Source organism: Pogona vitticeps, chromosome 2, assembly GCF_051106095.1.
Source record: "Pogona vitticeps strain Pit_001003342236 chromosome 2, PviZW2.1, whole genome shotgun sequence".
In the NCBI taxonomy this organism is placed as follows: Eukaryota; Metazoa; Chordata; class Lepidosauria; order Squamata; family Agamidae; genus Pogona; species Pogona vitticeps.
The window spans coordinates 46,142,473-46,165,061 of NC_135784.1; the positions used below are offsets into that span (position 1 = coordinate 46,142,473).

The window sequence follows — 22,589 nt, forward strand, 5'->3', positions numbered from 1 at the left end:
TATGAACTGGGTAACATATCTACAATAATACTTCAGACACTATTTTAGAGATTGTTGTATTTTATTTATTATACAATAAAAATTCCTTTTCATTCATCATCTTGCACTCTGGCTTGAAGAAAAATAGCTAGTTAACAAAACATTGGAAAGAATTAAAGCAACCACCTCTGTGAGCAAAGAAACACTGCTAATCACCGCTAAGCCTTTATAATCCAATCTTCACACAAGTTAAAAGTAAAGAGCTATGTGTAAAGTAGCTTCAGAAGGTCTCTGCTAATCAGCAGAACTTGGAATAATTTGTGATAAAAATGAGGAGAAGTATATTTCATTCTATATATGTCTTTCCTATTGCAGAAAGAGTTCAAATGTGCTACACAATACTTAATATGTGTCATTCCCTGTGCCTATCAATCAGTGACAGCTGTTCAGGATGCCTAAATAAAGTTTACAGTTTAAAGGATCATGTTCTATGTACCTATACAAAGCAGGAATGAAGAAAATTTCTCAAAGAGCTTTTAACTAGTCTGCAAAATACATCCTATGAACAGAATCTCTTGTACTTTCCTTAGGATCGTACTAAATCATATTAATATATCTATATTTACCATATCTTCATAGCTAGAAATTTCACTTCCAGCACTAAGTAAAAGCCACAGAGAAAAAAAGGCAAAGAAGGGGTGACAACACTATTGGACTACTAAAAATCAAAAACAAATCCTAGCTTTTAGCTCATCTAGGCCTTCATCAGTCTAGACATCACTTATACGTGGATGGTGCATTAAAAATTCAAGAGTCCCAAAAAACATGGCTAGATGTTTTTGCCAATTTCAGAACAAGGTCTCCTTGTCTTTTGATTGTGTTTTTGTTTCCTTTTGTTCTAAATTTCTCTGTATGTATCGACAATCATAATTTAAACAAGACTTCCCTATAGCTCCATACAGGATTCAGCAGAATCCAGAGGCAACATTTACAGAATTCTGTTAGTGAAAAAAAATTAATTATTTTTCAAAGATAGTTTTTAATGCAATCCATCCACCTCATTAGAAAATTACAATGATGTAAAACCTAATGTACAGTTGATTTTAGAGTTAACTGCCATCATTTTACACCCGTGGAGGAGTTAAACTGCCAACCCCTGAAACAATCCACCAGCAGAATATCAATGTGGGATTCTCCAACGCAACTCAAGACACCAGTAGCTTCTAGGGAGTGTTGTACACAACTTGTTGCACGTGGTTGGTAGGCAGGTATATAGACAGACAGAAAGACAGATACACACAGAGAAAAAAAATGCATATTTTTTTAAAAAATCAGGTACATAAGCAAAATTTATTCTGACAGGAATTCAGCTGGAGTAGAAACAAAGAGATACTGGGATCCCAGAATAACTGAATCATTGCAGAACTGGACTCAGGGTGTTGATTCATCCCTAGCAATATACACACAGACTATTATACAAACATCTCATGGGCAGGGAGATTCTTTGGTTAGGCAATGTTGGCAGCTCCTGGACTAGTGCTAACACTGACATACCACAGTTACCACTTAGTGCTTAACTAGCAGAAAGGTACAGCAAAACAGTAGCTGCAGAAACAAGTGACAATGAAGCAACAATAATAGACGCTCCCACATCATCCTTTCTAGTCCACTGACATTCATCAATTAGAGAAGTTGACTGCCAATGATGCTTCTGCATCAAACAGGAAAGGATCACAGGCAATCACCTAGCCCAGTATATATGTACACTATCACACAGACTCACAAGTGAGAAGCCATTGTGGAGGGGTCTAATGCACCAATTAAATTCTCTCTCTATCAATCTGTCAAACAATCAAAGGATTCCAAACACTTCATAGTTTCCCCCTAATTCTTTCATTAGGGGTTCAGTGTAGCTTCTGGTGGGTGCCAAGGAATGGGAAATAAGCTAAAGACTGGCCACCTCTGTTACAGATACATGTTGGAACTCCTAGCAACAAACACATACTTTTAGGCAGGCAAACAAGGAAGGCCCATGAAAAAAAGAGAGAAGGAAAGCCATTTTTAGCAGTCCAAGCAAACTTATGATCAAATTTGTAATTTATTTAAGAACTAGAGTTCTTGTTTTAAGACAAAACCTAAAGACATGATACAGTCCATAAGTACGAACCACTGAAAAAGCTAGGAAACTCAAATTCATTTAAAGCTGTGGTGGAAAAGGAGTGCTACACATCGGAACCTTTCCAAACAATTAATATTGCAATCCTACGTCCCCAACTCAGATGCCAGCCATCTTGAGTTCAGTGTGACATACTTTTGAAGATACAAGTTATTTTAGAATAGCACTATTAGAATAATTACATGTGGGTGGACAACCATCTCTGAACTAATCCCACAGGAAAGTATGTGCAAAACTATGGTAAAACTTTCTCTCTCTCTTTTTTAACCTTTCCCTTTGTACATTAAAAAATCCACTGATAATATAGCCATTGAGTGATGAACAAGTATTTATGCAAATTAACACTTGGTAAATGAAAAGTACAGTGAGAAAACAAAAATCTAAACTGTAAACACCTTATTTAACATTAAAAAAACTTATTCATTATCCAGGGAGGCTAGGGATGTTTTAAACTTTCCTAAAGGAAAGGAAAAGAATCATAGCAGCTCACATAATGTACATAGTAGTGACACAGATGGCAATGCTCAAATTACACTTACAAAATGAAGCCTGGGGGGTGGAAAGTCTATTTTTGTATGTTTAACTGACAACAAATATTTGGTTTACCTGCACCATGAAGCAAGAAAATGAGCAAGTGTGAATTAACATTAAATTTAAAAGCAGTGTGAAATTAGATGTTCATGAGCGATTCACAATTATGGAGTAAATACTCTTTCCATTTGCAAAAAATATTTTCTAATTTCTACCACATTTACAAAGTCTTGCCAAGTGAAGCGGTGGTGAGCTAGCAGACCTAAGCGTCCATTGTAAAGTCAAAATTTTACAAACCTACTACAATTCTTTATGCTTTCTCACGTTGCAGATAAAGCTGTCTGTATTTAAGGACAGTTTGGAGTATGATTGATCTTATTGATTACTTACATCAACATCTCTTTCCTGGATGCTGAGTGTCTGAGGAAATAATGGTGAAAGGGCCATGTACTACTTATGGGTAATGTAAGCAAAATGGCATAGGTTTCATCATACTGGCATAGACAACAGGATGCCACTTGACTTTTGCATGCAGTAGAATGAGCTCAGAGAAAAATTTCCAGGATATAGATCTTCTTGGAAAACAACATGATAACTAAGCACGGAACTATACATTGCACTTATGAATCCTGACAGACTAATCTTGTCTCATTTCTGATTGGATAACCTCTGTGGTAGATGGTTATCCAACAGAATGCTGTAGACGTAATATAACTACAACAAAGCCTTTGATAAAGTACCCCACAATATTCTGATCAATCAGATACAGTACTTAGGTGTGGCCCAGATAGAACAGCTGTCAGGTGGATTATTCCTTTGGCACCTACCCACTGCTCTTAATACAAGAAGGAAACACTCCTAAATGAAGGTGGGTGGTGAGAGCTTCCAGTCTAATGCGCCAGAGTTCTTCAAAATATGCCATGGTGACTACCAGCCTGGACAGCATTAAAAGAGAATTACACAAATTCATGAAGGATTCAGCTGTCAATGGGCACTTATCATGATGACTGTGTTCTGCTATGAGTACTATACAGTACTCATAAATTACAGTTGCTGGTTAACACAAATGGGGAGGTACTTGGGTCCAATCTGTGGGTTTCCAACTAGGGTAAATGGTTGGCCACTATGGAAACAGAATGGTGGCCTGGATTGGTCTTTGTGCTATTTTAGAAAGGAAGTCTTTAAAGGCAGCCCTATATGCATTTTGCAGCAATAGTCTAGTTGAGAAATATCATAGACATTATCTTATACAGCTAAAATGATATCCCATGTACAAGTCAATAGCAGAGAAAGGACTAGAATAATGATTCAGGTTACATTTACCAAATTTCATACTGCAGTGTCTTTAAATCTACCTTGTTTTCACTGATGACTGGAAAATATATTTTTTGCAAAAGGGAAGTGTGGGGGAGAGGAATCATGACAATTAAAATAGGGCATAAAAGAAACACATCTTCACCCTATTATCTGGAACAAACATGAGATACACTGTAAAACTTTTATCTCACTTCCCCATTTGAACATTCATATTTTCCTTTAAAGAATAAAATTAGCTGTTTAGAAGTTTTCAGAAAGGTATTACTACTTTCCATACTGTAAAGGAGAGCAGCATTCCATCAACTACAGATTTCCAACAATAGTCTCCAAAATGTTCAAATGGCCAGCTATTGATGTACTCAGCATATACAGTACCTTCCTACATATAGCAACATTTGCAAAAAATATTATTTGGAAAACTGATTTACAATCTATGGATTCAAAAACAGAAGGGGAATAGAATAGTGTTGCATAGACTAGTGTTGCATTTTGTCAATATGTGCAATGTAATTCATAAAGCAATCTTATGTACTTTGTTGAATGACATTTACTCCCAATGAAATGTTTGTAGGACTGAAACTTCAATCATTGATCATTCAATATACAGTACATATGCTCCAACAAGATCAAATACCAGAAATTAATCTTTGAAAGAAAAGGGAGCTGTGCGGTCAGTACAAATACAAATGCAAGAATAGGTGATATACCGTATTTTTCGCACCATAAGACGCACTTTCCCCCCACAAAACAGGGGGTGGAAAGTCTGTGTGTCTTATGGAGTGAAGAAAACAGATTATATTTTCCTGTTTTCTTCTCCTAAAAAATTGGTGCGTCTTATGGAAAGGTGCGTCTTATGGAGCGAAAAATACGGTATTTAAAGATCGCTAAAAAGTCATCATACAATAAGCAAGCTTTTGTGGATCATACACCACTCCATCAGGCTTGCAGCAGCGTGAAGAACTTAAAAGTCCAAACGTTCATGGCAAGATGGATTTTGCTAGGAAAGGTACCCTTAGATGTAAAGTCCAAATGTTCTTGATTAATGTAGAAGTATGGTACAAGCACTCCTTAAATATCTCACTTGCCTTGAAAGCCCTATTAGTCAGTTCCAATTTGACAGCTGATAGCAACAACATAAAATGTATGTTGAGATTAAACGAAAGAAAACCAGAGGTCTTAAGATGTTGCTATCTTTGTGCTCTTTTTGTCAGTGTACAATTTTTATATTTTTAAATTCCCAGTGCCAAAGCAATGTCTTTTTTGAGAAGCAAAAGACATTTTACACCTAATTTTCTGTCTATTGAAAGAGGTATATTGTGCTCTTCAGCTTCAGTGAACATAAAATTGATATTATCGTCTCTTAGTTTATATATCAGTACTTAACCTTCAGATTAAAAGTTATTAGATTTAGATGACTAAAAACACACCATGTGACCTTCTGTTCAACACTGGATGATCAAAGAACTTGAGAAGGAAAGGCAAGAGTCATAACAGGTGTGGGTACAATTTCCTACCCACTTCAACAGACATGCAGTAGCAGAAGCTACTGTGGGCTGTAATGTACATGAAGTGAGGTGGCAGGACCAAATTTCTTTCTTATACCTTATGGAGATAATTCCTTCCTAGAAGAGAGACTACTAGAACTTCCTGTCAATAAGAACAAAGGCATGCATGAATTTCCTCATTCTGGTCAATCTTGGCCATCCCAACTACAGAAGTAAAACTTGTGGCAAGAATGAAGCATTTAAAATGTTAATTAGAGCAACAGTATGAGAATTTGTATGCATTTTTGCCATTTCAGGTATTTTTGCATGAAAAAAATGCATAAGTAATTTTGGTGCAAAACCTGTATTTTTTATAAAAGAAAAAATGGCATTCTGCATTTTAAAAACCCTGTATTTTGTGCAAAACACAAGGTTTTCAATGCAAAATACAAGTGTAATTTTGGCACCAAACCCACACCATTTTGTTAATACTGCTGCTAAGAGAAACACTGGTCTTTTCACTCTCTCATTCAGGAACAAAAAATCTCACAACAATTGATAAATTCTTTTATGTGGTACCTCAATGTGTTGAGACATCCTTTTTTTTTGCTGAGGACAAGATACTGTACTTAAAGAAAGCATTTCTAAGCTCCTCAAGATTCCTAATTTTTTGCATGACTGTGTGATGGGGGTATTCTTTCCCCATGAAGATTTTTTACAAAATGCCTTTGTGACAACACGGAAAACACAGAAGTGTAGAACAATTTGTTAAAAGTTGCACAGATATTGTAGATTTTCAAATATGTGAAAAGTAGGTGCAAATATACTACATGGCTATAGATTTGTACAAGTGAAACAATTTGCACAAGTAATGCAATTTGTGCAAAACTATTGAGGCAAAAGCACGAGAAAACATTTCGTCCTCCTTCAAAGTGAGAAGGGGGGGAAACCCTGAAATCCTCATCCTTTCATGTAAAGGAGAAACAAAGACTTAAATCCTTATAAATTACCTACACCTCCAAAAATATACTCCAGTAAAATAGATTCAAGTCTGTAGAGCTATCCTACAGGAATGAACTGGACACTACAGGAGAGATTCCATCAGATTTATGGCTACCAGAGGAAAGGACCTGGTTACTTCAGAAACATTCTGCATGCTCCTCAGCAGGAAAAATTACATTTACCAAATTCTATAGTTAGGAAGTTGAGGAATTCACAACCGTTTGCATAACAAATCAAATCTCTTAAGTCGGAGATTAACATACATGTATTCAGAAAGTGCCATATAACAGAGGACTGGGTGGGTCTAGAGTACATGCCCTGTCTGTTTATTCTGAGTTGTGTTCTCCTGCCATTGTATATATTTACATATTTAAGCCAATGTCCTATTGAGCTGCTGCTCAGTAGAAAATCCCACCGCATACAGCAGTGCCTCGACTTACGAACGTCCTGACTTATGACCATTTCAAGTTACGACCAGCAAAATTTTGCTTCTACTTGCGACCAGAGCTTCGAGTTAGGACTAGAAAAAAGGTGAGGGAAAAGGTGGGGAATTGAAATGTACTAACCGTTGGTCAGTGAATAAGCTGCTTCTTTGTAGCTCTTTCGCCCCAATGGTTAGAGAGTGTGCGATCGGAGAAGGCTTTGGACTGCCTGGTGCTGCTTCCTGCTTCTAAGTGAGTACATACAGGGTCTTGCAGGGGTTTGGGGTGGGAGGGGTTATGTTTCTGTGCTGTATTTGTGTGTGTGTGTGTGTGTTTTGGTGTGTTTGTTTTTTCAGTCCCAGTGCATTCCACTGGGGCTTGCTGTGGTGTGTGTGTGTGTGTGTGTGTGTGTGTGTGTGTGTGTGTGTGTGTGTGTGTGTGTGTGTGTGTGTGTGTGTGTGTGTGTGTGTGTGTGTGTGTGTGTGTAATATTCCCCCCCGGCCCCAGCGCATTCCGATGGGACTTGCTCTGTTTGTTGTTGTTTTTTGTGATTTTTTTTCCAGCCCTAGCACGTTCCGATGGGGCTTGCTGTGTTGTTGGGGTGTTTTTTGTGATTTCCCCCCTGGCCCCAATGCATTCCAATGGGGCTAGCATTGTTCTTTTGGTTTTTGGTGATTTTTTGCCAGCCCCAACGTGTTCCAATGGGGCTTGAAGTCTTTTTTAATTTTTTTGTGAATTTTTTCTCCAGCCAGAATGAATTAATGGGATTTCAATTCTTTCCTATGGGAAATTGTGCTTCGACTTACGACCATTTCGAGTTACAACCATCATTCTGGAATGAATTAAGTTTGTAAATCAAGGCACCACTGTAGTAGCACAGGACTAAATCACTGCTATAAGTACAGTGGGGTCTCGACTTACGAACAGCTCGACATACGAACGTTTCGACTTACGAACCGCTCTCATAGGAATATATGGACTCGACTTACGAACTTAGATTCAAGTTACGAACTCTTTTTTTCCTTTTTTTAAAAGCTAAGTCATCTTAGGTTAAAAGGAAAAAAGAAAAAATATATCCCCCTCTAGTGGCAGAAGGCGGAATTGCAGCTTCCCATTAGTTTCTATGGACGAAAAGAGCAGATACGGATTAAATGGTTTTCAATGCATTCCTATGGGAAATGCAGATTCGACTTAAGAACTTTTCGACCTGAGAACTGCCTTCCAATACGGATTAAGTTCATAAGTCGAGACCCCACTGTACTGTAATATTTATTTATGTATTTATTTATTTATTGTATTTATACCCCGCCTATCTAGTCATTTCAACCACTCTAGGAGAAAAAAAAATCACCCCTGACTGGTTTAAGGGTAATACCTGTGCAAGCTGTGAAATCTTGGTAGGACCTTCCACTCACTGGAAGTTCCACAGAATGATTTTAGAGTATAATGAGGTCATCTTTGATCAACTAAACCTGCTATGACAATTTGGTTTCCCTTGTCCAGTCGTATCCAACTCTAGCGGGCAGTGCTCATCCACATTTCCAAGCCATGGAGCCAGCGTTTGTTTGTAGACAGTTTCCGTGGTCACGTGGCCAGCATGACTAGACACAGAACGCCATTACCTTCCCATTGTAGTGGTACCTATTTATCTACTCGCATTTTTACATGCTTTCAAAATACTAGGTTGGCAGGACCTGGGACAAGCTATGGGAGCTCACTCCATCACGTGGATTCGAACTGCTGATCTTTCAACCTTGCAGCCCAGAGGCTTCTGCGGTTTAACCCACAGCACCACCACGTCCCTTGTGACAATTTAATAATGTACTTAAATTTATCACATTTCAGTTAGCTTTTTAGGCTAGCTACCCTCATTTTACAAAGGCCACCCAAAAAGTATTTCTAGCTATGGACATGTGTAGAGCAGGTGCAGAAGGACACAAACAGCAAAGTGGCCCACCACATCTCTCCCCCAAATGTTTCACTGTGATCTCGCACTTATGAGTTTAAATGCAGCCAAAACATATGAGAAAAGTTGCACCTTCACGACAGTAATCAACTATTTTATAGCTGCTGCTTCTCCAACTGGTGTAGTTTGCACAAGAAGCAAATGCTCAGCAGACAACAGAAAATGCTCATACTTTACACTTTTTATTTATTTATTTATTTATTTATTTATTTATTTATTTATTTATTTATTTATTTATTTATTTATATCTGGTCGATATGACGACTCTATGCATATACAAAGATCATTTTATCTGACAGATTATCCCCATGATGTCACGATTAACCTCAAGAAGGATACCATTCTGTGCTTAAGAGTGCAATCCCATATGTGCCTACTCAGAAGTAAGACACACTTAATTAAATGTCACATTTCCAGGTAAGTGTGGAAGGTGAGTCATGACAACTAGACTTCTTATTAGGTTGAAATGTTTCGCTGTTCATCCAAGTAGCTTCTTCAGTCTGAGGAGAGTTGGTAGGAGATCCCTCCACCTTGGTTTCACTCCCCCCCCCTCGTCTGAATAGGCTCATTAGATGGACAATGGACTGGGAGGCTGAGTGAAAACCCCATTTCTGCAGTACCTCTCCACCCATTTTATCTGTTGTTAGGAGTTGTTAACAGCGGTCTTTCTGGTGTGTGTGGTTCTGATCTTTCTGGGCACGGATGAAAGGGCGGCATGATAAATAGGAGACCGATTGTATCTAAGGCCTCCACCCTGCTGAGTAAGGAATTTTCTATATACACATGTATGGCCTCCCTGAGCCCTCTCTCAAACCATTCTTCTCAGACTGAAGAAGCTACTTGGATGAGTAATGAAACGTTTCAACCTAATAAGAAAGAGGTCCAGTTGCCATGACTCAGGTTCCAGATAACCTTACCTGGATGACTGAGAATCTTCACAGATATATTTCCAAGTAAGAATTAGATGTCTGCTTCCTTAAGGCCTTATGGGCAATATATACACTACTACCTTATCTGTTATTAGATCTATTTGTTGTTATATGCTCTCAAGTCAGAACTGACCTATAGCAACCCTAATAGGGTTTTCAAGGTAAGTGAGGTACTTAAGGAGTGGTTTTACCAGCTCCACACGTCCTGTGAGCTTCCATGGCAGAGGTGGGAACACCATTACTCCATCCGGTATACCACACTGGGTACCCCATTAGTTAGAGCTATACTGAGCAAACATGTTTCAGAGAAAAATGCAAAATATAAACTTTTTATTCAAATGCTGCCATTGGTGTTGTCAACATTCAGGTTGCCCTTTGCTATGTACATCCTTTTTCCTGCTGGCAACGTGGGCACAATACTGTGTAGCAATATTGGGCCATTTCCTGACTTTCAGAATAATAAACCAGAGTTGTTGTGTTATTTGAAGAGTTAACTAACTACAGTTAGCTGCAGTTCAAAGACAAAGTGATGAAAGTTCAAAATTCTTAGAAGTTCAAAAATATTTTTGGATGTTAACCAAATTGAGGGTTTGGCAGCTTAAAGCCATGGTATCAGAATAGAACATTCTATCATTCAAGGAACATTTGTATTTCTGCTGTTGTTGCTCAACACAGCTTTTCAGGACTTTTATGATATTCTCAAATTCAATTTCTTAGCTCTTCTTTCGAAGCCTATAACAATACTTTATGATCCAAATATTTGACTAGCTGTAAAACATCAATTTTATGCAATGGCTGTTTTTCTAAAACTTCCTAAGAAGTGAGAAAGGACAGTGCCCCAAAGTGTCCACTGTGGACAATGCTATGCACATATAAAACAACCAGGGCTGTGACCACTTGTATCTGCACAAAAGTCAGAGAGTCACAACACTAATTCCTTCAATAAATGTTTTATTACTTTCATTTTCATGTTTTGTGCAGTCCAGCATGACCTAAAAACGATCCAGCCAAGCTGATCTTTTGGTACACACTTCACAGGACATGATGTTTCCCTCCAGCTATGTGATGCTTCCAAAGCACTCTTGGGCATCTCGTTTCCCTGTCAAAGCCTCTGCCCCATTTTTCCCATCTCAGCTTCACATCTTTCGAGGAACTATGAGCTCTCCAAAGCAATCAGCTTGGCTATATTCATTTGTGATTCAGTTATCTATTAATGCCTTCACTAGAATGTATGACAACCTACTGTACATTGCTCTATATTGATTCAACTTAGGTACTACTCTAAAAAAAAAAAGAACTGCACTCAAGTAGGCTCTTTAAAGAAAAACTAGATATATCTGAATTGTGCAGCATTTTGTTGGAAAAAGAGTTTGCAGAGTGTTAATCTTGAAGGCTGCTTCCAACATTATGTGTTACCTTAATACATGTTCATATGTCAGATGGTGTGCATCTATTTTCCAGCAAAGACATTCAGTTAAATTTAAAAAATTACCAATCTTTGCTAGAAAGAGACACGCACATCATCCTAACTGGATGGCATTGTTGGCAACAGTTGTGCCCACAACAGCTGTTTCCATTTCTCAATGCTTCTCTTAACACTTTATTCAGAAAGGTCCTATTTTGACACCTATATTTATTGCCAAAATGTTGGTAATCCCCTTAAACGGGAGGAAATCAGCTACAAGATTCTCCATTAGCACAGCCCTTTTCCTTGTATAATGATTTGTTTAGTACTTTCCTAACCCTCGGATTTTACATCATACATCTAATATGATTTTATCAGTTTTCATCAGAAAAATATTCTTACAAAGGATCCACCAGCTCTACGTATTCCTTCCCAACATCAAAAGCAAGGGCCTGTACTGGATACAAACTGAAAAATATCTCTGTAATTTCTGAATATGATGGCCTGCCATGGTCACTGAATAGATGTTGTCATAGCTCTCTGGTAGGCTATCTTTGAAGATAGTAGTCTGGTCTAGAAAAGCTGGAGTTGTAGTCCATAACATGTGAATTGTACCATATTGAAGAAGGACAACTAATCACGAATAGAAAGGCCCATGGGAAAAAGCACATCTTGATACTAATACTAACCATGATAATCTGAGGTTTTCATTATGGTTGAGTTCACATGGAAACCCTTTCTACAACCTAGGCTAAAGATTCTAATTTTCTTAACTGTTAACCCTCTCCATGAGAAACAGAAATAAAATAAGGGATAAACTGACAAACTCATTTTCACAAAGGAGCAGACACCTCCTATCCTCTTTATTCATAGCATATATGCATGTTCCTGCTTGTCTGAAGAACAATCAAATATGGAGTCTTCCCATAAATAATATTAACAGAAGTGCTCATTAATAACATTTTATGGCACACAACTGACTACCACTAAAAATTTTATCCTCTATGTATATTGCTTGCTAGCATTTCCTGGAATTCTTCCGAAAGAAGTCCAATCAAAGTGGCAGCAAAAAGGAACTGAGGGGACTTTTGGAGGGTGGAGCATGTGCTCCACGGGGAAACGCCCTACTAATAACATGTCTTCAAGCTCTAGAAACGTCCGAGACATCCTGCGCAGGTGCAGAACAACCCATTTGTGTGCATTCACAGAGGCCACAAAGAAGAACAAAGAAAGAGTGTGAGGACCCATTGACAAGGCTGTAACCCAAAGGTGACTTCACCTGAGCCAAAGATAGAACAGATGGTGATATAACTAGATACAAATTTAACATTTACTTGCATGAATTCCATTTAATTCATATGCAACAAAATTTTTCTTACATTCTGAATGTCTTGTTTCTAGGGCATGCAGAGATCAGCACATCTATCTGTTCCAGCCAAGAATTAGGAAAGAGCTGTAGGGCACTTAGTTCCCTGCCTGGAATGCACTGCTGCCTCACCTTAAGCACTCAAAATGGATTGTTGCTCAGTGATGTGACACATTACATGCATGATAAAGGTGTTACTTCGCTCAACAGTAACCCCTCTGGCTGATTATGGAGGGGGGCTTGATTACAGAAAGGTTAAAAAGGGGTAGCCCTGATGCTGATTAATATTTGGTGAAAAGAGAAAAATCGTCAGGCTTGGTATTATTCAAGTCAGCTGCTTTCTGTAAACAAATGCATATGCGCACAACATATACATACATGTCTGTTTGTGTGTGTGTGAACCACAAATATGGCAAGAAAGCAATCAAGACTGAAATCTGCATAATGCTCAGACTGTACATTACAGTAGCATAATCTTATTTTAATGTGCAAACTCTTTTCAAAGGAAGGGCTTTGTGTTCTGTGTTGTTCCAATGTACTTTATTGTTCTTATTCTGTTCCACTGTCCTGTATTAATCAAAGCTGTAACTCCTGTTGTCTTTGCACTACGATGCAGAATGTGCCCCTGGCGAAGAATGAAGGAAAAGTCAACAGGAATTAAGTTTCAGTGCAACTGTTTACTCAACTGTGGCCTGCACTTATTGAAATTTTATCCATGGTTTTGTGTGACTACTGCAGTAATGAATTCAGCATGGCTGTGATTTTCTCACTGATTGTATTCTCACTTCAAGTAAGAAACCTATAGGAAAAAAACCCCTGAAATAACTGTCTACTGCGTTTAGCATCATGCAAATTTTAGACTGCTAAACTGCAGTGAATTTGTTTTGTGTAGTACTTGATTTTCTAGGGAAAAAATAGTATGGTTGGCTCATTACATTGTATTTTCCACCTTTGTTTTTTCTACTGTACAACCTGCAGGCGAGACCATTACACATAGCAAAGACTTCACACCAATGTCAAAGGCTTATTTAAAAGACTTCAAGAACATTTTTAGCATCATAGAACATCAAGGTTCCAGTCATAAACATACTTGTGAACCACCAAATTCCACCCCTTTTGCCTTTTGATAATGCACATCAAGGAAGCTTTTCTTTAAAAAAATACAATTATGACTTTAATTCTACCTAAATGGCAATATCTCAGAGATATATTCTGTCCCCAATTCCAACAGCACAGATACATCAAGCAGGATTTTCCAACCTAAAGATACTTTTTTTAAAAAATCCTTTGTTAACAGATGTTGTTGCCAGCTTGTTCATAGTCTGTTTTGTTGTAAAAGCAAACATTCAAGCAAACATTTACATATTTTGTATTCAGAACTATTTTGTGAAGTCACCAATACACAACAAAATCAGCCTATGATCTCTGTATCTCTCTTATGTGCATATCAGAAAAAAGCAACTCCCGTGAGATATATGAAACAGTCACTTTGAATCTCCAGTTTAGCTCCATAGAAGGCAAAACACACAATATCATATGCATATATGCCATGTGCATTTCCTCAAGTACTTAATTCTTGGAAAACAACACAGCCCTTTTTTACATGGCCAAGTAAGTGCTTTATTTCTTCCTTCACCCTTAACTCCCCTGGGCAGTAAAGTTGTAATATAATTTACTGTACCTGCTGTTGCTGAAGATGGGCTAGATCTGCAGCGCCAATTTCCACAGAAGGTGTCTCTCCGTTTGATCTCACTTCCCGTAGGCTGCACTCTAGTAAGTGGTTCCCAGTGCTCCCTCCATTCTGAATGGCTGAACCGTTATTTTTTGTCTCAGTCCCAGATTCTTGCATCATGACTTAAAAACTGAAATAATTTAAGGGAGAAAAAGAATAACATTTGAAAATCCGTTAAAATGCTGTTTATAAAGAGATGTCTGTGAATATATGCATTTTGATGTAAAACTTGCCGCTGCTGTAAACATCTGCCTTTGCCCTTCTTGCAATTTATGTTTTCATTAATGGTTCAAGCTACCGGTTTATGTTTATCTGTTGGTAGACCTACATAATTTTAGAAATAAATTTTGTTCTAAATATAGCATCGTTTACTCAACAGCTTTTCTCTTTCTGAGTAAGCATATAGACAAACACACAGAGAGAGAAGTTTTATAATTAAATTATTTTAATTGCATCCAACACTTTACTTGAACTCTGTAAGTCTATTACCCTTTGTAATACATTGTGGACAGATTTTTTTTAAAGATACAATGTGACACAAAAGTTATTACAGAAGGAAGGAATCAGTACAGTCTTGAGAAAGTATAGTAAAAAATTGAGATGGAAAGTACTGTCCATTGTGACCTGCCTCCCCACTGGAATAACCCTTTTGGATTAACTCAAATCTCTAAAGCAAGGCACCCTCTTGATTACCAATAAAAGGGAAATTTAACTCTCAGTACTGAATGGCAACTCAAATCAATCTAAAGGTATGTTATTTTATAATGTTGAATAGTACAATTACAAGGACACAAAGGCACACAAGAGTGCACAGATATTAATAATGAGGACTCCTAAAGTTAGTCTCCCTCCTAGATGCAACACAATAAGGGGTTTGAATGTGTTGAGAAGATACGAGCAAGCTGACAACTGGTGAGGCAGATTATTATTATTATTATTATTATTATTATTATTATTATTATTATTATTATTATTATTATTATTATTATTGATTAGGCATCCTTCAGTCTCGAGAGACTATGGTAATATGTTCTGAATAGAGGACTTGGAACAGCATTTAGTGTGGCTGAGAAGGCCAATTTGAGAGTGACAATCCCTTCCACACTGAAGACAAATACAACCTGTCCCCTGTCCAGGTCCCTGATTTTGCTGGTTTTGGGACTGCATCTTTGCCTCGGCCTGCTGGATAAGGGACTCTTCAAATTGGGAGAGGCTGTGATGCACCACCTGCCTCCAGGCTGAATGCTCAGATGTCAAATTTGACCATCTGTGGAAGTCCATTCCTAAGGCCTTCAGATCCCGCTTGCAGATATCCTTGCATTGCAGCTGTAGTCTCCTTCTGGGGCGCTTTCCCTGCACTAATTCTCCATACAGGAGATCTTCTGGAACCCGACCATCAGCCATTCTCACGACATGCCCGAGCCAACATTGATGTTGTAGCCCTTTCAGTAATGTAATGCTAAAAATTCCAGCTTGTTCTGGGACTACTCTATTTGGAACTTTGTCCTGCCAGGTGATACCAAAAATGCATCGGAGGCAACACATATGAAAGGTGTTCAGCTTCCTCTCCTGCCGTGCACAAAGGGTCCAGGACTCACTGCAATATAGGAGTGTGCTCAGGACACAGGCTCTATAGATCTGCCCCATGGTAGGGCAACAGGAGCAGATAATCCCCTTCCCCATTGGAGACAAACAAAAAACCAAATTGGTTCACCATTCAGTTTTCTGGTTGGTTCATGGTGGTTTGAGGCAAACCATGAACCATCATTTCTGAGGTTCATGCCCATCTCTAGTAGCAGCCCATTTCAAGTTATGAGTAGAAAAGATAATCATGGTTTCAAGTTCATGATTCTGACACTCGAACATGGCCCTAAGGGCCACACCGGACTTTAAATACATCCAGGGGAAAATCAGAAGCCTGTGTTCATCACAGCTGGCATTTATCCCAATTAAGGGTTAATTCCAGAATGAAATGAACTGATCATGTCTAATCGTATCAATATTCAACTCAGTATCAAGGAATAAGTAATATCATTTTTCAGTAATGCCAGGCAAAATCAGCTTGTCTTGGAAGTTGAGTCATGGCAACTGGACCTCCTTCTTATTAGGTTGAAACGTTTCACTACTCATACAAGTAGCTTCTTCAGTCTGAGGAGAGCCCCTCATATGTCCTCCAAGCTAATTTCACTTCCCCATGGTCTGAATAGGCTCCTTAGAAGGACAAAGGACTGGGGGTTAGTGAAAATCTCACCTCTGCAGTCCTTCTCCACTCATTGTCCATCTAACAAGCCTATTCAGAATACAGGGAAGTGAAACTACCATGGAGAATATATCAGGGGTCTCCTATCAACTCTATTCAGACTTAAAAAGCTACTTAGATGAGTAGCAAAACATTTTCAACCCAGTAAGAAAGAAGTCCCGTTGCCATGACTCAACTTCCAGATAACCTTACCTGGATGACTGAGACTCTTCACAGATATCAGCTCGTCTTATTCTAGCTTTATTTACACTGCTACATTGATTCTATGTTCAATAAGCACAAAATAAAATCTCAAATATTCAAAACATTCAAAAGTCTTAGAGCTATGAAAAACTGTAGACAATTATTGGGGGGGGGAATAGACTTAAATTGCAGGAAAATACTTTTGTCAAAATTTAATCCAAAATACAGTCATAACATGTTTGAAAAGTAAAAAAGAACAATGTTTCAATTACATAGCCTAAAAAGACTTTTAAAAACTGAGAATACATCTCCAAAAAAAACAAAATTTAAAAGTAAAAAAGCATTGTAACTTTAAATAATCTTTGGCCTTCAGGTATATTAAAAATGCTCAGGCACAAATCATTCTAAATGTTCAACCAGTAGATTGTGTTGTTGGCTTTTGGAAACGAAGTCTATTCTTGCACTGCTATATGACTGTTGCTCTTTGATGTCTGGTAACCTATGTGGTGTGGAGTTGCAATGATGTGATGAAGAATGTGTGTGTGTGTGTGTGTGTGTGTGTGTGTGTGTGTGAGAGAGAGAGAGAGAGAGAGAGAGAGAGAGAGAGATCTCCTTGTATCTATAATTCTTTCAGTTGTTCATACCTATCCTTGGTCTGTAAACAATCTATTTCTCCAGGGGCCTGGAACTGTAAGAAAACATATTCAAAAGGAAATGTTATCATCCCTCCACCTACTCTAAATCCACCTACTCTAAAGCCATTACGATAATAACATCATCATTATGACTAAAAGATTTACAGAACCTGAACCATAAGAGATCTGGAATTCCAGAATCCTGAAAATGCAGAATTTTCCAATGAAAGAATATTACAGCTCCAAGATACTGGAACTACAAAGAGTGCATATTATAAGTCTTGCATCTTTGTTTATGTTTTGTTATCATCTGTTAAACTTGTTCCACTGTCAGGATTATTATTGTAGAGTGACCTTGCTCAGATGGAGAGCTGGTTAACTGTTTAGTCATTACTAGAGTAAACTATTGTTCAAGCTTCAATTTTGAAAGCACTTTCATTTTCAGGTCTTTTTCTTAATACTGTACCCTCCTTAATTATTTCAACACTCTATATACATACTATTTCACATTTTGACAATGGCACTTCCATGAGCTATGTTAGCTTTCTCATACATGATGTCCACTAGATGTGCCAAACCAAAGACCTATCATTCTGAAGTGATGGAGGTGCAGTCCAACTCATTTAGAGGACAATAGTTAGAGGAATATTGAGATATACAGACTGAATAATTTAGACAACTCAAGCTATAAGAGAAATTACATCCAGTACAATTTACACTGAGTTCTAGAACCTCTCTACCGATCTGGCACTACCTTTGCTACCTCTTTGTCCTACAGCACCTACGGCTCCTTTAACTAATAACCCCTCCTGTCCCTGGCCAAAAGTGCTGTTACTCCCCAAAGTTATTTCAATCCTATGAGCATCCATCTCAGCTTTCTTATTGCTAAAAACTATATATATTATAGACAGGTCACATTAGAAAACCCCTGAAGTGGCAAAAGACAAATGATTTGTTGTAGTATGAGTTGTACTATCACTACAACAACAGTGACAACATATAGTTTACAACCTATTTTTGTGATTTGTCACTACAGAAGTTCTATGACCATGCAAAGAAAATAGTCTACTGACACATGACAATATGAGAACCTGAGTGAGTTTAGGAAACCAGGTTAGAACCAGGCCAGGTGTTTATAGGTCTCACTCTGTAATGGAGGCCCAGGAGCACACACAGATGAAGGTTATGATTGATGACATATATTACTCTTTCTTTTCTCTGTTATGTCATTTAACCCACTGGAGCTGATAGCAGAGCAGCAGAAAACTATAAAGCGATAGACCCAGCTGACCTGAATAATCTTAGTGTTGGGCAGGTGCATGTTTGAGAAAAAGGCAGAAGAATGCCCTGTTGCCCTGGGGCCCATTTGGGATTTGTAAAAATGGTGAAGTCTACAAAATCCTAAACTATAATTTCTACTGTTTACAGCCACACAGTCGTAGCAGTTCACTCTCTTCTTTTCAAAATTTACAAACTTGCAAAAGTTTCCAAAAATGTGGAATTTATGGGTATATATTGTCCCTTTCCTACTTGAAATATCTGAGCTTGCCTCCTTGGACTCCAGTTCAAAGTTGAATAGATGTTCTTATTGATTATGTTGCTTTTATTTGTGCCCAAGTAATCCATGAGTGGCTTTGAAACAACATGGTGTACAATCTACAACTTCCCAGTTAGTTGTGTAATTCTGACTTCTGACATGGAGAATCTCTGGTCAAATCTATGTCCAATTTCATGAGAATCCATTTGTTCTCTGCAAGTTTGCTTAAGATTCTTATTAGCAAACATGTAAATGCTGAGCTGTCAGTACAGATATAAGCAATCTGAGGAACAGCACTGATGCAGAATTTGTGTCAAAATGAAGCCCTTTATTTTTCATGTTTGTGAAAGATTTCAAGCTAACAAATAAAATCAGTCTTTATTCCAGGGCAGTTAATTAAGGCTGACCAAGTCAGGCAGAAGTAAATTAACTTGGCTGATCAATTATTTATATGAAGCAGAATAAATGCCCTTAAAGAACTTGGCCCAGTCATTTAAGGATGTGTAAATTAAACCAAACACTGGTTTATATAATATATGTTATTTCTGTGGAAAGAGAAGCTAACGCTACAATCAGTCTGAAGAAAGCAGTTAAATGGCAAAATTTTGCATCACAGTCTCTGGCAAATACAGAACAAGGGCAAAACAACATTTAACCATTTACTTCACAAGAATAAATTTGTTAGCAAAAACATAATTGTTTATTTTTAATTCTAAAATGGGTGTCCAGGAAGTCTACAATGTGGAAGCAATTTTTAATAATTGTCATACATTCTCTGGCAAAATATGAACCTACATGTTTTGTTAGGCCTAAGTGAATCTGGGGTTTTCTGGCTCAGTTACAAAAATGTTAGTATTAGCAGGTGTATAAAGAGGAAACAGTAGGTAAACTCTTTTTATCGTTGTTTCCATGACTGTTCATGATGTTTTTATGATATTTTAAGCCGCCCCGAGTACATGCTGTCCGGGGGGGGGGGGGGGGGGAAGAAATCTAATAAATAAATAAATAAATAAATAAATAAATAAATAAATAAATAAATAAATAAATAAATAAATAAATAAATAAATAAATAAATAAATAAATAAATAAATGTTTTGAACTGATGCTAATGATTTCCACTATGAATGTAGCTGTTTGTTTTTTTATTTTCTATATGTATTCATTACTTAAATCCTAAACCTGATTATCTGGAATTACGTATTTTTCGCACCATAAGACACACTTTTCCCCCACAAAACAGGGGGGTAAAAAGTCTGTGCGTCTTATGGAGCAAAGAAAACAGATTATATTTTCCTGTTTTCTTCTCCTAAAAAACTGGTGCATCTTATGGAAAGGTGCGTCTTATGGAGCGAAAAATACGGTATATTTTACTGAACTTATTAAGACTGCTTTCTGAATAGGCATGTACAGGATTGTTTAGCTTACCATTTATTAAGTAGAGTTTGGAGGAGGATCCATTAATGTTCACAGGCCAGTAACTGTTCCTGCTTTTCCTAAGCATAGTTATTACACTCTCATGTACACAGGGTTGTATTTAGGTTTTTCTAACATTTCTCAATGTGTCAAGTAGGGCCTAATACATGTAAGTGTTGATTTACCAAAGTCCCATTGTTTTATGGATCTGATTTAACTGTGACTAATGGTTGGATTAAGTCCTGCATAAATGGGATAGGTAACCTTTAAAGTAACATTCTATTAATAGGACTACAACATTTTTGTGAATTTAAAAACCCACTCTGAATTTATATCCATTGAGAAGCTTGTTACGCTGTGTGGATAGCTCAGTGGTTTAGATATTTGGCTGCTAGGCCAGAGTTTGGGAGTTCAATTCCCCACTATGCCTCCTTGACAGGGACTGGATTTGATGATTCATAGGGATCCTTCCAGTTTGATAGTTCTAAGATTATTATTATACAATGAACAAATATAACTTCATATGTTGAGACAATTTTTGTTTACTCTGAGAAAGATCCACATAAGCCTTTTTAGAGCCCTCTGCAAACTTAGTTATGTGGAACTGTTTTGCAAATGGCCCTGCAATCTGTGGTATTGATTAGCTGGGCAATATTTTGATAAACTTAAGAAAGCAGCTAAAACCCAGCATCACAACCCACTTAGAATACTAAATATATTCTTCAATAAACGAACTGGGAGATGCTCCATTATCCAAAAAGATGATACTGATTGTTTTTAAGGTTACTTTTGATGATACATGGCACACATTAAAATAATAGCAGAACAAAATTAATGAGAAAAGCTGTGCCTGATATGTGAAAAATGCAAATGAGACAGTGAAACAGTACATGGGAAAGTCTTTGGTGGTGTATATGTATATGTGTGTTTTTACTGTTTGTACTGTGTCTCCATGTTTAGGCCAACAGGCAGATTTAATGAATTTAAAATTAGTCTTTGAGATTTCAAAGGCTGTAGGGTCATAAAATAAAGACTGAGGATATCCCTTTATAGTATCAAAGAAAGGTGGGGGGATAATAATAGGACTTTGTTACATGTGACCTAACAAAGCCCAGAAACAATGCATTATTTGCAGTTACGCAAGTACCATCTTCCTATATAGAATTTTCATAATTATAACAGAAAGGCGTAAATTTTCTAATGCATGGCAGCTCAAAAAGTAATCAAGAGAATGAGCCTGAGGGCTATTTTAATGTATGCAAAGCTAGTGACCCACAGTAAATGGGAGGTAGGCTTCAATGAATGCAAAGTAATGCACACATACTAAAGACCTGGTCTGATGAGGGACGGCTAAAATTAACACCCAATTAATTTCCAAATTGACAAACAAATGAAACCCATAAATCTACTTTCTCATTAATTTTCTTGTGGTATAATTTAAAGCAGTAATATGAGGGCAAAAACTGAGCATTATCCATCATAAATATCAAAAAAGATAGCACTGTAACACCATAAATTATGCATATTACCTGTTGTTAAAAATGATTAATGCATTATCAACTTTATCACACACTGTCTATGTCTAGACATATCCGAAATCTGAAATCTCATTTAATACTTGAGGGGGAAAAGGGGCTTCAGAATGGATCGAATTATCAACAGCACATTTACAGGCTGCCCCTGTAACTCCAGGGTAGCTTCTCAGGCAGTCATTTGGGAATTCCAGGTCTGGAATTGGACTCATCCCAAGCTTTGGGTCAGAGGAGGCAGAGCATATTGAAGAGGTGATGTGCTAAACCTCCCAGGGGAAGTGAAACAAATCACACTGCTCTAAGAGCATCCTTAGTAACTGACCCACAGACTGGCACTGGCATCTGTTTAGCAAGGGGGGTGAGTCACCTCCTCTGCCCTCTTGACTGTACGAAAAGCAGTGCTCAGTGATGTAGAGAGGTGGGGAAGAAAAGGTTAAAAATAAAAACCATGAAGGAAACAGGGAAGAGATAGAGATCTAATATAATTCAGCTTTTAAAAGAGTCAAGAGTATCACCTTGTCCAATTGCAATAAAGACATTTCCTTGTGATTACACAGTTCCCTGCAATTTCTCCCAATTGATCCAAAACCTATCAATCTTCCAAGAAGCTTTAATCTGAAGTAACACTTGCCCCCAAATCCCCTTACTAGTAGCTTTAACGGCTGCCCCTATTCAACAACGCTTGCCTAGTACTTAATTATATATAATAGCGTACCGTCC

General features: G+C 37.6%; 1 protein-coding gene across 26 annotated transcripts in view; it reads right to left on the minus strand.

Moving 5' to 3' along the window:
* FOXP1 (forkhead box P1) overlaps positions 1-22,589 on the minus strand; it is a 689,964-nt gene that overhangs the window by 258,487 nt on the left and 408,888 nt on the right. For all 26 annotated transcript variants that reach the window (XM_078385126.1, XM_072989422.2, XM_020791061.3 and 23 more), the window contains one exon: positions 14,259-14,439. Coding sequence is in view for 20 of the 26 variants with exons in the window: in XM_072989422.2 (XP_072845523.2) it covers positions 14,259-14,429 (171 nt within the window). In the remaining 6 variants the exon portion in view is untranslated. The remainder of the gene's footprint in view (positions 1-14,258; positions 14,440-22,589) is intronic.